Raw genomic sequence first — 17,561 nt, 5'->3', positions numbered from 1 at the left:
TACAGTGAAATGTAAGTACAATACTTATATTCCAAATAATTTTATAATTATATCATAAACGAGAACGAGAGCAAATTGTCAGTAATAGTGGCTGTAACACTTTTATATTTTTATGTCTGATTTTGTAAACAAGTAGTTTGTAAGTGAGGTGTAACTTGGAGGTACACAAGACAAATTGTACACCTGGCAAGGATACAGGAGTCTGGAAAGGTTGAGAGCCAGTAATCTAGAGGGTAGTGCTGAAGCCTCAGTAATCTATGGCAGGGATTGGCAACCTTAGGCACATGGCACGCCAGGGTAAGCACCCTTGCGGGCCGGGCCGGTTTGTTTACGTGCCACGTCTGCAGGTTCGGCCGATCGTGGCTCCCACTGGCCAATGGGGGCTGCAAGAAGCCACGGCCAACACATCCCTTGGCCCGTGGCACTTCCCACAGCCCCCACAATGAACTGTGGCCAATGGGAGCTGCGATTGGCCAAACCTTCGGACACGGCAGGTAAACAAACCGGCCCAGCCTGCCAGGGGACTTACCCTGGCGGGCCACATGCCAAAGGTTGCTGATCCCTGGTCTACAGTCATCATCGCCATGTTCCCAATATCCCTCTGGCATTTAGGGCAGCAACAAAGCTCCTCCACTCCTGTCTGTTTCTGGTAAGTCTTTCAGTGGTTCCCCAGCTACAACCCAGGTTTTTCAGCTCAGCTTCCACAGGTCTTTGCCATGTTGTTTTCGGTCGGCCTCATTTTTGCTTGCCTTCATTCAGGTGTCCATCTTATTGCTACTCTGGTGATGGAATCAGTTTCCATCCAAAGCATATGACCAATCCATCTCCAGCGCCTCCTGGCAATGATGGTGCTCAGATCCTCTTGGCTGCATTGTGTCAATAGATCTTGGTTTGAGATTGTTCTGTGCCAAAAGATATGGAGGATTTTTCTGAGGCAGAGTGTATGGAATAAAGATAGTTTGGACATGTCATACTTTGTCATTCCCCACATTCTGCACTCTAAAGTAATGTAGAAAGTACACCGCTCTAATAAATCTTGAGTTTGGTTTTGCTTTTGTATGGTAGATGGAGCATATTCTACATTAAAGCTCCACTCCCACCCCCGTCAGAGAGGAAACTGCAACCACAGACAAATTATATACCTGTGGTCCCAGTTACTGCCTTTTGCTATTATATACAATACTAAAATAAGACTTAAGTGAGGTCTTGGTGGGATTTCATTCTTGGACATCACCCCTGATGGTGGCAATTACCCCAGATGTCTGCAAAATTCTTCTAAAATAACAGAATAGAACAAGCCTTGCAGAAAGCCTCGGCTAACAGAATGCATTCCAGGCCCTGGGAGGAGCCTGATCTAGATCCAGATCCCAGAATCTCAAGAGCCTCTAGGGAAGATAATTTGATATCCACAACACAGAAACGCTACATAAGACCATTTCTTTAGCTCCTCTGTTAGGATTTTAGCCACAAATAGAGGGGAAGGGAGAGGTTCAAAACCATCCCCCTCTTCTGCTTTTTAATAGTACAGGTTCATCCCATATTTGCATTAAATAGTATTTTTATTACAGTGGAGGCAATTATGATCATGCAAACCAACACAGCCATAAAGGAAAATAAACAGTACTCATCTAACCTATGTCCCTGGAAGAAAGCATCAAATTACCCTGTGCAAAGAATTCTCCCTTGGCAGAGACAACAGGGGGACACACAATCAATCACACTGGTTAGCAAGGGGTCGGGGTGGGGTGGTTAGTCTGCTGCAGAGGAGACTCATCCAAGCAGAAGTCTTAGTTCCACACTTCCTAGCTCACATGGATTGGAAACATCCCGTTCCCACATACCCCAGATTACCACGAGCTGCTAGCGTATAGGGTCCCAGTCTCTCAGCGACTGAGCCAGGAGAAGCCGCAAGAGCTTTCTTTGCACTGCCCTATAGGAGGCCCATGTTCAAGTCTGGATACCATTCCTCACGAAATAAATTAGGAGCTTCTTCCACAACTCCTGCTGCCTTACCAGAACATTAAGCCATCTGAGCACATCATATCTTTCCATATAGCTACTGTCCCGTTCCAGTCCAGTCCAACCACAGAGCCACTTTGGTAGCATTCACGAGGTACCATATGTCTGCATGACAAGGCAGATGACAATGGTACTGGGATCCTTCACAAGCTCCTGCCTAAAAATTTGGAGAGAGCCCACAAGTGGGAATCCACGTTACAAAACAATCAGACAGACATTTTTAAGTAAAGCCCAGTGCATAGTAAGGGTTGCAATAGGTTGAGTCACCATAGCCATAAGTATAGAAATGTGTGTATAACTGCAAAACTGATACGGGGATGGGGGGGAGTGTTTTGAGAAAATACAGAGCGTTTTTCTTAAATTCAGAAGTGATTGTGGTCAAAATAAAATTCACTGGACAGCAAAGGGAGTTAAGGCCCAAAACTCAGCCAAGTGGCTTTAATCCCTAAACTGTGGGATTATCTCATGACAGCTACACTCCAGAGTCACCTTAATACCACTGCAAAATGTAGATCAACAGAATGCTTCAGTGAACTGGAACTGGTTAGCTCTAATTGCCTCTCTCACTTTACTTCTGGATGCTCCTCTAATCCCTTAGCTGAAATATCTCAGAAGAGGCTTTTTACACACACACACACACACACACACACACACACACACACACACTTGCAGTCAATTAATATTTCATATGGGGAAATTAAATATTAGGTTGCCATGCCACCCAAAGCACCTGCTAATCTCCTCCCAGACCTTTCGCTCTCTTAACTTTTACACCCAGTTATACAGGACAGCTCAAAGTTTATCAGACTCACCAGCTGATTGAATGACAGAGTCTTGCCTATACTGAGAATTTTCAGCTCTTCTCCCACCGTTAGTCCAGCCCCAGTTTGACCCCAGCAGTACTAGCAACAGTGGAATCACTAGTGTATACTAGGTATTGGCATTTTTTCAGCTGTGTCATCTGCACCCCATGTACACTAATGCTTTCACTATAATGCTAGACCAACAGTGGGAAAACCCTCAGTGTAAATATAGCCACAGATAAGAGATTGGAGTAAGGCAGGAAATCAGCATGTGACTCTGGCATTTTACAATCCTCAAGTGACTAGTGCAGGGGTGGGCAAACTACAGCCCACAGGCCAGATTCGCCCTGCTAGCCGTTTTAAGCCAGCCCCTGAACTCCCAGTGGGGAGTGGGATTTGGGGCTTGCCCCACTCCGGCGCTCCAGCTGGGGCGCAGGGTCGGGGACTGCTCTGCGCGGCTCCTGGAAGCCACGGCATGGCCCCTCTCTGGCTCCTACTCACTTCAATGGCCCCCTCCAACGGAGAAGGGACATGCCGCTGCTTTCTGGAGCCACTTGAGGTAAGCGCTGCCTGGAGCCTGCACCCTTGAGCCTCTCCCCATGCCCCAACCCTGATCCCCCTCCCGCCCTCCAAACCCCTCGATCCCAGCCCAGAGCACCCTCCTGCATCCTAAACCCCTTCTCCCCAGCCACACCCCAGAGCCCACACTCCCAGCCAGAGCCCTCACCCCCTCCCATACCCCAACCATACCCCACGGGGGGAGGGATAGCTCAGTGGTTTGAGCATTGGCCTGCTAAAACCAGGGTTGTGAGTTCAGTCCTTGAGAGGGGCCACTTAGGGATCTGGGGCAAAAGTTGGTCCTGCTAGTGAAGGCAGGGGGCTGGACTCAATGATCTTTCAAGGTCCCTTCCAGTTCTAGGAGATTGGTATGTCTCCAATTATTATTATTAACCCCAATTTTGTGAGCATTCATTGCCCACCATACAATTCCTATTCCCAGATGTGGCCCTCATGCCAAAAAGTTTGCCTACCTCTGGACTAGTGCCTCCTTCTCCACAACGACTATGAAACCCGAAGCATGAACTCAAGTGTATTGTGAAATGGAGATTCTGCAAATGAAACCACTGGAAAAAACACAGAGTACCGCTCACAGGGGAAGCCTGGAGGACTGGTATTCTGGTTGTATTGTGCTACCCTGGTTATGAACCTCATTGGCTAAGAGGGCAATAAAGTTTACAAAATGGTCACAACGATCCCAGAATTTCTGTGAAATGCAAACATCCAGCTGTTTCTAATTGGAAATATTATAAAATAATTGTTCATAGAGCATCCAACCACACATGGAAAGAAAACAGCCCCAAGAAGAACCAAACCTTGTGTTGGCTTCTAGACTTGCAATCCCAGCTATCACCTTTAAAACACACACCTCTAAAATCCAGAGAAATATTGGCAGACTCTCTTGGTGTTCTACTGCATCAGTCTGATTTACCCGGGGCTTTCTTATCTTCCTGAATGAGGAGGGAAAGAGCCAGCTATAAAGAGCTCCTGGCTTCTCTACCAGTCACAGCCTTCAGTCTATTCCCAAAGGCTCCCTTTAAACTTGGGGAAGAAAATATAAAACCTTCCCAGGTTTCACCTATGAGGCAACTATAACATCCATATAGAGATTCTAAAAAACCCAGAGAATAAAAGTGAACAGAGAAATAATTATGAATCAGAGGATGGTTTATTATACACCTCCACATCAGCATGAATATGGAGATACATCTATCTCATAGAACTGGAAGGGACCTGAAAGGTCATTGAGTCCAGCTCCCTGCCTTTGCTAGCAGGATCAAGTACTGATTTTGCCCCAGATCCCTAAGTGGCCCCACCGAGGACTGAACTCGCAACCCTGGGATTAGCAGGCCAATGCTCAACCCACTGAGCTATCCCTCCCCCTATGACTATCCACATCCAAAAACTTCTATAAATCCAGTCTCCCAGTTAAACTCCCTTTACATCCCTCACTGAGCCTCAGACAGGGCTTAATATAGAAAATGAAGCTCAGTTCTTAGAATATTCTACATTCCTGATATCCCTCATACAGAGCAGGCCACTGAGTAGGTGACAAAAAGGAAGGAAGTCCAAGCCCAGTGTGCACCTTCTACAGCATTCTCTTTAAACCATCTGCTCCTCTTGTCGGAGGATGCAAGGATGGCAAGAAGGAGAAAAAGCATCGTTAGCATTGAAAACATCAGTGGCCTGCTTAGCACACACCTTAAAGACCCATTAATTCTAGTTAGATTTATAGCTGACAAGAGGCAATTCCTTCTACATGCCTCACAGAGATACTGAATGCAGGTGCCATATGGGTTGTTCCCAAAAGAAATGTGCTATAAAATAAAGTCTCCAGCCAGATTTTACTAGCAGATTCATAGTACCACCTCCACCACCATCAGCACCAGGTTCCTAACAGAAGCAAAAGTATTTTAATTCACAAAACAAGGCAAATTCAGACAGATAGTTACCCCCAAATTAAGTGGAAAACACAAAAGGGTGGTGTGGGTGAGTAATTCAGCCGCTTCACAAACCAATCAGAAGAGAAGCACTTGGACATTTTCTCCAGTGGTGACCAAGAACCTGTGCATCCCATTTGGCTGGCATTCCTTTAATGCCACAATGAAGAGGGCAGGAAGGACATGTTCAACTCAATGTTTTCCATACTAATGATGTTTTTCAATTCCATTCTTCTCCCCGCAACCATCTCCGAGAAAAGTAGAAAGAGTGCACACTTCCCAGTTCAATGACCCATTTGTCTCCTCCAACCCAGCACAAAAATAAAAGATGCGCTTGTCTCAGTGGCACTCTTCCTTCAATTAGAACAACAGGCAACCTCTTGGAGAAGTAATGGATCAAACAGAGGGACTGGTGCTCACGTGAACCAATGAATCACTTCTTCGGAACAGCAAAACCCCCAGAAAAAGAAAGTTACATTCTTACACCGCAATATTTAAATGGTTAACAGATGAAGCAACAATGCACTTGGGACTCTGTTTAAAAAGTTTGCAAACGCATCCAAACCCTCCCAGGACACATTACTGGCCCACTACAGCAGATTAGCCTCTTACAGACAACAGGGAGACAGACGCAGCTTATGTTGGACCTTCTGCTGAGGCTAATTCTTTCCCCCTCCCAAGCCTGATTAACAGAAATATGTCCCAGATTCAGATACCAGCTATGATCCGATTTGTCCCAATCCCAGCTCAAGTGGCTTTACACCACCCTACTAACAAGATCAGCACCGACCAAACAGGGCTTATCCGGGCTGATCAGAGATGGATTAGATAATGAAACCCTAACTGTGTAAGCTGTCTGCTAGTGCCAGGGCTGACAGAGAGTGAAGAAAAAGAAACTCAATATACTTAGGGGTTACATTAGCACCTAACGCACACTTTGTCCCTGACAGTAGCCTCTCAATATCCAGTTACTATCCTGAGTCTCTCTTTGTGACCTAGTTTTTCAATTCTATATACACAGACAAAAAAGCATCATTAGGTTTATGGAACAGTTACGATTTTTCAGTAATTGGGAGTTGATTTATTATAACATTACACTCTTCTTCCTTATTCCGATCACTCTCTGACTAATGGTGACATTAATATGTAATGCTTTAACATAAAGGAAATTGTGACAGATATGGCAGTTCAGGACCCCTTCACAAGCTCTACAGACACAGTCTCAACGTTTTGAAGACAGCAGCTACAAAGCTTAGGACCTCTGGAATAGTAACTAGAGACAGTAAAAGACCTGAAGGAGTCACAACGTAAGGTCAGTGGTTTCACATTAGTTCTAGCGTCCATAAAACCTCCGATACTTACAGATTCTATATATGTGCAATTCACAATTCATAACTTCTGCAAGCATCATGCCTCATTTATACATGGAAGATTTGCTAAAAAATTAGTGACTTCAAAAGTTAAAAGTGTTTGGGCACTCTCTCTCATGATGGAAAATGAAGTATTAAATTTTTACATCAAGGCATTGTAGTTATAAGGATAAATTTCCGAAACATTAAGAACCATCAATTTTTCTCAAAACAATAACCCAAAAATTACTTGTCAGATTAGCCTCAAATTTTCCACTGGCCCACTCCCAACCACCAAAAAAACCTTCTAAAAAAATAAACAAACCACTCTCCTCTGGCCTAAAAATAATCATGTGAAACTTCAGATCAAGAGGACTTTTACTGTATTTTTTTTCCCTGTGTTGCTAGAATTGTATGTCTGCCTACATTACCTATATGGAAAACATTTAATATTTGTATTGTGGTAGCACTTAAAGGCCTCAATTAGGGAATAGGGTCCTATTACGACAGGCACTGTACACACACACATCAAAAATACACTCCCTGCCCAAATTTAGGTGGGCCTTTTTCTAAGCAAAAGTTGCACCAGTTCAATTTAAAACCCAAGTTTATTTAATTTAGTTAAATCAGAGCAAACGCCTGTGTGAACAAACACATTGGTAAACTAACTGTAAACCAAATTAGCCACCATTATTTAACCAAACCAGTGCATTTCATGTGTGTTGTCAAGGTTTTTCCCCCTCCACTTTGAACGTTAGGGTACAAACGGTGGGGACCTGCATGATCACTTGTAAGCTTAATTACTAGCTTAAATCTGGTATGCTGCCACCAGCCAGAATTTAGTGTCTGGCACACTTTCTGTTCCCCCAAAACCTTCCCTGGGAAACCCAGACCCAAACCCCTTGGGTCTTAAAACAAGGAGAAATTAACCATCCCCCTCCTTTTCCCCCCAGACTTTCCCCTCCCTGGGTTGCCTTGAGAGGCTTCACACCAATCCAAACTCCTTGGATCTTAAAACAAGGAGGAATTAACCATACCCCCTCCTTTCCCCCCACCAATCCCTGGTGAGTTCAGACCCAATCCCTTGGATTTTAAAGCAAGGAAAAATCAAACAGGTTCTTAAAAAGAAAGCTTTTAATTAAAGCAAGAAAAGGTAAAAATTATCGCTGTAAAATCAGGATGGAAAATGCTTTACAGGGTACTAAATTCATATAGACTACAGGGACCAACCCCCCCCCCCCCCTCACTTTAGATTCAAAGTTACAGCAAACAGAGGTAAAAATCCTTCCAGCAAAAAGAAACATTTACAAGTTAAGAAAACAAACATAAGACTAATCTGCCTTGCCTGGCTATTACTTACAATTTTGAAACATGAAAAATTGATTCAGAAAGATTGGGAAAGTCTGGGTGTACGTCTGGTCCCTCTTAGCCCCAAGAGTGAACAACGAACCAAACAAAAACCACAAAGACTTCCCTTCACCAAGATTTGAAGGTATCTTGTCTCCCTATTGGTCCTCTGGTCAGGTGTCAGCCAGGTTTACTGAGCTTCTTAACCCTTTACAGGTAAAAGAGACATGAACCCTTAACCATCTGTTTATGACATGTCCCCCAAATCTCAGACAGTGTGGAACCACACTGGCGGTGATTTCTTCCTATAACTTTAGAATAAACAGATTAATAAAACACATGCACCTTTACATATATTACTAATTATGTGAACTACAAGACTTCTTACATTTTAAGGACAATTTTTAACCAGTTGATTGTGGGAAACTTTCACGGGAGAGTGCATTGGCTACTTTGTTAGATGTTCCTGAAATTTGTTGAATTTCAAAATCAAAATCTTGGAGAGCTAAACTCCATCGAAGCAGTTTTTTGTTGTTTCCCTTGGCAGTATGAAGCCACTTTAGCACAGCATGGTCGGTTTGTAGCTGGAAACGCCGTCCCCAAACGTATGGGCATAGCTTTTCCAGAGCATACACAATGGCGTAGCATTCTTTTTCACAGATTGACCAGTGGCTTTCCCTCTCAGACAGTTTCTTGCTGAGAAACACGACAGGATGGAAGTTTTGATCCGGTCCTTCCTGCATTAAAACTGCTCCTACACCAAGCTCAGATGCATCTGTGGTTACTAGGAATGGTTTGTCGAAGTCTGAGACCCTTAGCACAGGGTCAGACATGAGTGTCGCCTTAAGCTGGGTAAAGGCCTTCTGACACTCATCAGTCTACTTAACTACATTTGGCTGGGTCTTTTTGGTCAGGTCTGCTAGTGGGGCAGCGATTTGGCTGTAGTGTGGTACAAATTGCCTGTAATATCCGGCCAAGCCTAAGAAGGATTGGACCTGTTTCTTTGACTTTGTGACAGGCCTCTTTTGGATAGCATCCACCTTGGCCTGCAGTGGATTTATTGTTCCTTGACCCACCTGGCGTCCAAGGTAAGTCACTCTGTTTTGGCCTATTTGACACTTTTTAGCCTTAACAGTTAGTCCTGCCTGCCTGATGCGCTCAAAGACTTTTTCCAGGTGTTCTAGGTGTTCTGCCCATGAATCAGAAAAAATGGCCACATCATCGAGGTAGGCAACTGCATATTCTCCCAATCCAGCTAGGAGACCACCTACAAGTCTTTGGAAGGTGGCGGGTGCATTTCGCAGCCCGAAAGGAAGCATATTAAATTCATAATCCCCTGCATGGGTGATGAAGGTTGACCTTCTCTTGGCAGGTTCATCTAGCGGTACTTACCAGTACTCCTTGGTTAAGTCTATTGTAGAGATGAACTGGGTACATCCCAATTTCTCCAATAGCTCATCGGTGCATGGCATTGGATAGTTGTCGGGACGAGTTACAGCATTCAGCTTACAGTAGTCCACGCAAAAGCATACTTTCCCATCTGATTTGGGTACTAGAACCACTGGAGATGCCGATGCACTGGTAGAGGGGCGGATTACACCCATCTGTAGCATGTTTTGGATCTCCCGTTCTATAGCAGCTTGGGCATGAGGAGACACCCGGTAGGGTGGGGTTCTAATTGGGTGAGCATTACCTGTGTCAATGGAGTGGTATGCCCATTCAGTCCGTCCTGGGGTGGCTGAGAACACTGGGGCGAAGCTAGCGCACAGCTCCTTGATCTGTTGCCGCTGCAGACGTTCCAAGGTTGTGGAGAGGCTCACCTCTTCCATGCCACTGTCACTTTTTCCTTCGTAGTAGACACCTTCAGGCCACTCAGCGTCATCTTCTCCCTGGGCTGTAAACTGACAAACCTTTAAGTCTCTGGAATAAAAGGGCTTGAGAGAATTAACATGGTACACTTTAGGCTTTAGAGTCGAGGTGGGGAATGCTATGAGATAGTTAACAGCTCCAAGGCGCTCTTGGACCGTGAATGGCCCTTCCCATGACGCTTCCATCTTATGGGCCTGTTGCGCCTTCAAGACCATAACCTGGTCCCCTACTTTGAAGGAATGGTCTCTGGTATGTTTATCATACCAGGCCTTTTGCTCTTCCTGAGCATCCTTTAGGTTTTCTTTAGCAAGGGCTAAAGAGTGTCGGAGGGTGCTTTGTAGGTTGCTTACAAAGTCTAGAATGTTAGTTCCTGGAGAAGGCGTAAACCTCTCCCATTGCTGCTTCACCAACTGTAATGGCCCCTTAACCTCGCGGCCATACACAAGTTCGAATGGTGAAAACCCTAAACTGGGATGTGGTACAGCCCTGTAGGCAAAAAGCAACTGCTGCAACACAATCATTGGAGTGTTCATTTATGAATTTACTTATCATGGCCCCCAAAGTTCCATTAAACCTCTCCACCAGGCCATTGGTTTGATGGTGATGAGGGGTGGCAACCAAGTGATTCACCCCATGAGCTTCCCACAGATTTTTCATAGTCCCTGCCAGGAAATTAGTTCCTGAATCTGTAAGGATGTCGGAGGGCCAACCTACCCTGGCAAAAATGTCTGTTAAGGCTTGGCACGCAGTTTTAGCCCTGGTGTTGCTTAGAGGTACTGCCTCCGGCCATCGGGTAGCAAAGTCCACAGAAGTTAGTATGTACTGCTTTCCTCTGGGGGTCTTTTTTGGAAAGGACCCAGAATATCCACAGCTACTCGCTGAAATGGGACCTCAATTATGGAGAGGGGCTTTGACCTGGTCTTGGGGCTTCCCCACTCTTTGGCACACCTCACAAGACCGGACATAGTTAGCAACGTCCTTGCCCATTCCCTCCCAGTGGAAGGACTTCCCTAACCTGTCTTTGGTTCTGTTCACCCCAGAATGGCCACTGGGATGATCATGGGCTAAGCTTAAGAGCTTTCCCTGGTACTTAGTTGGAACTACCAACTGTTTTTGAGGATGCCAGTCTTCCTGGTGTCCACCAGAAAGAGTGTCCTTGTATAAAAGTCCTTGTTCTACAATAAACCAGGATCGGTTAGAAGAGCTGAGAGGCGGAGGGGTGCTCCGTGCCGCCACCCAAGCTTTCTGAAGGCTGTCATCCGCTTCCTGCTCAGTCTGGAACTGCTCCCTTGAGGCTGGAGACAGCAGTTCCTCCTTAGACTGTGGACTTGGGCTTGGTCCCTCTGGAAGCGATGGGGTTGTTTTCGTCGATGGTGAACCGCTTTCCACTGGTGCACTATGCAATATTTCAGGCCCTGGCTGAGCCTCTTGGGTAGGGTTGTCTGCTGCTTCTGCCAGTTCAGGCCCCCTGGTGCCCTCTGGCATTAGGGTTGGAGATGGGTTTGCAAGCGCTGGCGTCAGTGCTGGCAACAGTTCTGGTGCTGGTTGTTTTTCCAGTTCCAGTTCTGGGACTGGATGCACTATGGTTGTTTCAGTCGTTTGCAGAGGATCCGGGTCCACCACTTCTGTCTGGGTCTCTGGTAACACAGACGGGGCCCTTGTGGATGCCTCAGGAACAGGGATGGGTCTGGAAGCTTGCCTGGCTTGGCTGTGTGTAACCATTCCCACCCTCTTGGCCCGCTTCACCTGGTTGGCCAAGTCTTCCCCCAGTAGCATGGGGATGGGATAATTGTCATAGACTGCAAAAGTCCACATTCCTGACCAGCCCTTGTACTGGACAAGCAGTTCAGCTGCAGGCAAGTTTACAGATTTTGACATGAATGAGTAAATTGTCACTTGGGTCTCTGGGTTGATGAATTTGGGGTCCACTAAGGATTGGTGGATAGCTGATACTCGTGCCCCCGTGTCTCTCCACGCGATAACCTTCTTTCTGCCCACTCTCAAGGTTTCCCTTCACTCCGAGGGTATTTGAGAGGCATCTGGGCCTGGGGATCTTTGGTGTGATGGCGGTGTAATGAACTGTACTCGGTTGGGGTTCTTGGGGCAGCTGGCCTTTAAATGTCCCAGTTCATTACATTTAAAACATTGCCCAGCTGACTGGTCACTGGGCTGAGGTGGGTTGCTGGAAACTGGTGAGGTGGGACAATAGGGTGTCTGGGACTTTCCTTGGGTTGTAGGTGGGGTCTTGGGTTGCTCTCAGTGATAGGGTTTATTTTCGGTTTGCCCCCTGTGATATTCGCTCCCCTTGCTAGTAGCCTTTTTCTTTTCTGCCACTTCCACCCATCTGGCTCCAATCTCCCCCGCCTCGGTTACAGTTTTGGGTTTCCCATCTAGGATGTACCTTTCTGTTTCCTCAGGAACACCCTCTAAGAACTGTTCCATTTGCATTAGGAGGGACAGCTCTTCCAGAGAATTAACATTTGCTCCTGATATCCAGGCATTCCAATTCTTTCCAGTGTGGTAGGCATGTCGGGTAAATGACACATCTAGTTTCCACCTTAGGGCTCTGAACCGCTGACGGGCATGCTCAGGTATTAGCCCCATTCTGATTCTGGCCTTGGTTTGAAAAAGTTCATAATCGTTCATGTGTTCCTTAGGCATTCCAGCCACCACCTCTGCTAAGGGTCCACTGAGCTGTGGCCTCAGCTCTATCATGTACTGGTCGGTAGAGATGTTGTACCCATGGCAGGTCCTTTCAAAATTTTCTAAGAAGGACTCAGTACCATCACCTGCCTTGTAGGTGGGGAATTTCCTGGGATGGGGAACAGTACCTGGAGAAGGGTTGTTAGGGTTGGCTGTTCCATCCTGCTTAACCTTTGCTAATTCCAGGGCCTGCTGGTGGGCCTACCTCTGGAGCTCCAAAGCCCTCCAGTGGTCAGCCTCTTTCTCTCATCTCCATCTCTTTTTCTCTTATCTCTAGCTGTCTCCTGTGGTCTGCCTCTTTGGTTTTTTCTTCTGCATCCAGCCTAGCCATTTCCTGTTTAACTGCTTTCTTGGCACTCATTTTTCTGCTTTCTTGTGCTGGCCGCACTCCCCTGCAGCTTACTGACTGGGATGCTTCAGCTCAGGCTGCTTGGTTAACAGAGATTTTCTAACTAGCTATACCCGAGAGGTAGAAAGAAAGAAAACAATTCAACTTGTAAATGCCTTTTGCTGGCTGTCTGCTGGCTCACAGCTTGAAGCCTCCTCTTAACAAAGATCCTTATTAAAAACTTAACACCTATGCCCTCAGGATGCTTTCCAAGCAGCTAGAAAGGAGAGGAAAAAAAAAATCCCACTGGCTTTTGGTTCCTAAAAATCCCAACCGCTGCTCACCATGTCAAGGTTTTTTCTCCCACCTTGAACTTTAGGGTACAAAAGGTGGGGACTTGCATGATCACTTTTAAGCTTAATTACTAGCTTAAATCTGGAACGCTGCCACCAGCCAGAATTTAGTGTCTGGCACACTTTCTGTTCCCCCAAAACCTTCCCTGGGAAACCCAGACCCAAACCCCTTGGGTCTTAAAACAAGGAGAAATTAACCATCCCCCTCCTTTTCCCCCCAGACTTTCCCCTCCCTGGGTTGCCTTGAGAGGCTTCACACCAATCCAAACTCCTTGGATCTTAAAACAAAGAGGAATTAACCATACCCCCTCCTTTCCCCCCACCAATCCCTGGTGAGTTCAGACTCAATCCCTTGGATTTTAATACAAGGAAAAATCTAACGGGTTCTTAAAAAGAAAGCTTTTAATTAAAGAAAGAAAAAGGTAAAAATTATCACTGTAAAATCAGGATGGAAAATGCTTTACAGGGTACTAAATTCATATAGACTACAGGGACACCCCCCCCACCACCACCTTAGATTCAAAGTTACAGCAAACAGAGGTAAAAATCCTTCCAGCAAAAAGACACATTTACAAGTTAAGAAAACAAACATAAGACTAATCCGCCTTGCCTGGCTATTACTTACAATTTTGAAACACGAAAGACTGATTCAGAAAGATTGGGAAAGCCTGGGTGTACGTTTGGTCCCTCTTAGCCCCAAGAGCGAACAATGAACCAAACAAAAAGCACAAGGACTTCCCTCCACCAAGATTTGAAAGTATCTTGTCCCCGCTATTGGTCTTCTGGTCAGGCGTCAGCCAGGTTCATTGAGCTTCTTAACCCTTTACAGGTAAAAGAGACATTAACCCTTAACCATCTGTTTATGACATGTGCACACAAGAACAATGACATATGTCCTGGCTTTCAACTCCTAAAAGCTGGAAGAAGTTCGTATCAGACTATTCATGTATTCATGCATAATTATTAAGCTAGATGCAATATACAAGGTTCCCTTCTATTCTCAGCAGCTTTTCCAGTGCACTCACGCAGTCTTCACACTTCAAGATCTCTATACCAGGGAAAATATCATTGCAATCAGGGATGAAGAGGGCAGTGTGTGCTTCCTGGCAGCCCCTGGAGGAGCAGGGGGCATTACAAATTGAATGTGTGATGTTCCAAATCAAGTTCAGTTGATATAATGGTGTGAGAAGGGAGGGATATGAGGGAAAATGGGGGTTGAGTGTGATGAGACACAGAGAGATAACCAGGAAGGGCCAGACACACAGGAGCTCTCCAAAGAAATACTTCCTGCTGAAAGGTAGTTAAAAAAAGCCTCCAGCATCCAATCTGGAAATACCCAGAAAATAAAAGGGAAGAAAAACTGTATTGGCACTTGGGAAGGGATCAGGAGAGAAACATGTTAAATGGGACACAAATCTCCCTTCAGAGACTATTAACAAAAACCACAAACCCAAGCAGAAAAAATATGATGAATAAATCGCGTTGTTTTCAAAGAGCTCCAACACCTCCAGTGGAAAAAAAGGGAGCAAGCAGCACTGAGACCACCCGCTTACTTCTCTAGCAGAAACACACTGCATAAAATATCTCCAGAGAGAAAATAAAAATAAAAACACTTCAAACAAATGCATCTGAAAAAGGAGAGAACATTTCATTAATGATAATCAAAACATACAGGGGCAGGAAGACAGAAGACACTTTCGTGTGCTGACATGTCTGCCTTCAAACTCTAATAATAAGAGATAGTGCTCTTTTTGCCAATCCTGGGAACAAGCCACATATGCTGCAGAAATACCCTCTAGTTCACCAGCTGCATCTCCAGTCAGATATTATTTACAAACACACAAGAGCAAGATCTGGCTAAGTGTCATTGATTATTAGAAACACACATGCACAATGGCCGAACCATTTGCCTTTGCCACTCCCATCCGTAGCATCTCCCAGGGCAGAGCTGCCATTACACAGACTGTGATATAGTACACAGAAGCTACAATCAGAGGGAAATATCCAGCCGTGCAGGAATGAAAGGCCCAGTGAAGAAGAGAAACAAAACTGTCCCCAGAAGAAACATACCCTTGATAAATTAAAATAGTACATTGTGATGACTGACGTACCCATGTGAATTCATAAACTCATGCCCATCTATATCTATGGGAGAGCAGGCTCTAAGATTACAGATGAGATCCTCCTTGCTCCCTCATGTTATCCAAGACACCTCTGCTCCATACACTGAATACTCCAACCCCGAGACGCCTCTTCCCATCCTGTAAACTAGCACTGAACTCTTATTTTCTATATTCTCCCATTCATTAAAAACTGGAAAAAGCAGAAGAAACAGCAACAACAACAAAAGTAGTAAATGAAGTCCACAATAAGCAGCTGTCACCAATCTGAGGCACCCAAGATAGAAACAGGCATCCAGTGACTCAGTGCAACAGACAGTGATTTGGCAAAAGAAAATGTGTTAAAGGAGGGCAGTCCCCACATTGGATACCAACAATTCTACAACAGTCTTTGCAGTTTTAGATATTACTACACCTTTAACATCAGAAAAGTCAGTAGTTAAAAATCAAAACTATAGGATGGAATGGTGTATTTTTAAGGTTGTGTTAATTTTTTTTAATACATAGGCATATGGAACAGTAAAAGACATCAACTTGAAAATATCAGGTTTGAAAACCCTATAAATTTTCTTGTTATAAATAATACCTCAAGTAACTATTAACAACTAGATTAACAAAATATGTCTCGATTTTTATCCAGTTTGTTTACATTGTGCATTTGAAATCACTTTGCATGTGGTCAGTTTCACAATTTCTCTTATATAGCCCATCAGTTTCTTCGTTGTTCAGAAGACCCTGACAAACATCAATAGAACAGGGGGAAACAACCAAACAAAAACCTGTATAAAATTTGTTTTTAAAGGAATTTAAAAAAAAAATAAGCTCCGTTATTTAAGAGAATGCTAGTAAAAATAACAGTTTGAAAACTAAGTGTGCCTTTAATCGAAACACTGATATCCTTAGGGCCACTCTCCAGAATCAGCACTGCATTCTCCATTAGAAACAGTAACTTTTTGGATTATGTTCGGCACTGGACAAGGAAGGGCGAAAACACCTCTCGGGAAACTGGCTTCATCTCTGCTGCAGGGAGCATGAAGTTGCTGGTGGGGAATTGACCCACGACCCAAATCAACTCCACATCCCTCTCCAATCTCACTCCCCTACCTGCTGTGGGCCAGCCCGTGCCCCCCGGCTACGGAGAATGTCCCATCCCTACCCCAGGTCAGCACCGGCCTCCTCCTTCCCGCAGCCCACCGGGCCGGCTCCTTCCCCCCAGCTCTCCCGAGCCGGTCCCCGCGGTCATCGGCCCGGCCGGGTGCCCGAGGATCAGCTCCCGATCCCGCCGCTCCTCCGATGCAAGGGTCTCGCTGACCCGCACAACCCAGTTACGTGTCCCGCAGCTGGCGGGCGCCCCCCGAGCCTGCACCGACCCCCTCTCCGGCTCCGGCCCCGCCTGCCGGCCCCCCAGCGCAGCCTGCCCGCTCGGCCCGGGGCCCCGCTACCTGCATGCCGCCGCCGCCGCCCGCCTCCGCCTCTGTCCTCAGCCGCTTGCTGTGGCCGGTCTCGGCGCCGTCCCCTCCGGGCATGGGCTGCTCCAGCTCCGGCTCCCGCTTCACGCCCCGGGGGGCTCCGCCGCCGGGGAGAAGCTGCTGCTGCTGCTGGGGCTGGGTCCCCTCCGCCATCCGAGCCGGACCCCCGGCCGCCCCGCGTCCCCTGGGGGAGCCGCCGCAGCCGCACACTGGCGCTAGGGTCCCCGCTTGGCGCGATAGCCCGGTGGGGCTGCGGGCCCGGCGCAGCCGGGGCAAGGGTCAGGGAGCGGGCTCAGGAGCTGCGGAATCCGCCCCGCAGCAGCCGCTCCGCCGAGCTAGTCGGGCACTGGCTCGGGCCGGCCACGGGGGAGGGGGAGGAGGCGGCGGCGGGAGCAGGAGGGGGGGAGGGGCCGGAGCCCCTCGGCTATCTCCGGAAACGCCAGCTCGGGAGCCGAGGCAGCACGGCCCCCGCTCGGCAACCTTCGGGCACCGGGAGGGGCGGGGCCTAGGCAACCTTCGGGCATGGGGGTGGGCGGGGCCACACACAAAGCGGAGGGTATGTCGAGCCTGGGTGCTCAGAGGGTGGGGCAGTGGGAGTGTGGGTCAGCTCTGTCCCGAGGGGTGGGGTCTTCCCTGCCCCAACAGGGTGGCTCGCTCAGCGTCCAGCACGGGCACGCCCGCCGCTGCTTTGTGTAATGATCCG

At 46.8% G+C, this 17,561-nt stretch overlaps 1 protein-coding gene across 20 annotated transcripts in view; it reads right to left on the bottom strand.

Annotated features, from left to right (window-relative positions):
- Positions 1 to 17,208, bottom strand: part of RBFOX2 (RNA binding fox-1 homolog 2) — a 263,059-nt gene extending 245,851 nt beyond the window's left edge. For 6 of the 20 annotated variants that reach the window (XM_050926928.1, XM_050926787.1, XM_050926909.1 and 3 more), the window contains exon 1: positions 16,832 to 17,208. In XM_050926928.1, coding sequence (XP_050782885.1) covers positions 16,832 to 17,011 — 180 coding nt within the window. In that variant the 5' untranslated portion in view covers positions 17,012 to 17,208. The remainder of the gene's footprint in view (positions 1 to 16,831) is intronic. The other 14 variants (XM_050926845.1, XM_050926881.1, XM_050926854.1 and 11 more) reach the window with 3 other exon arrangements.
- Between the last annotated feature and the right edge of the window lie 353 nt (positions 17,209 to 17,561).

This window comes from Gopherus flavomarginatus, chromosome 1, assembly GCF_025201925.1.
Source record: "Gopherus flavomarginatus isolate rGopFla2 chromosome 1, rGopFla2.mat.asm, whole genome shotgun sequence".
Lineage (NCBI taxonomy): Eukaryota > Metazoa > Chordata > Testudines > Testudinidae > Gopherus > Gopherus flavomarginatus.
The sequence above is the reverse complement of the archived record's forward strand: the minus strand, read 5'-3'. Positions and strand labels throughout refer to the sequence as shown.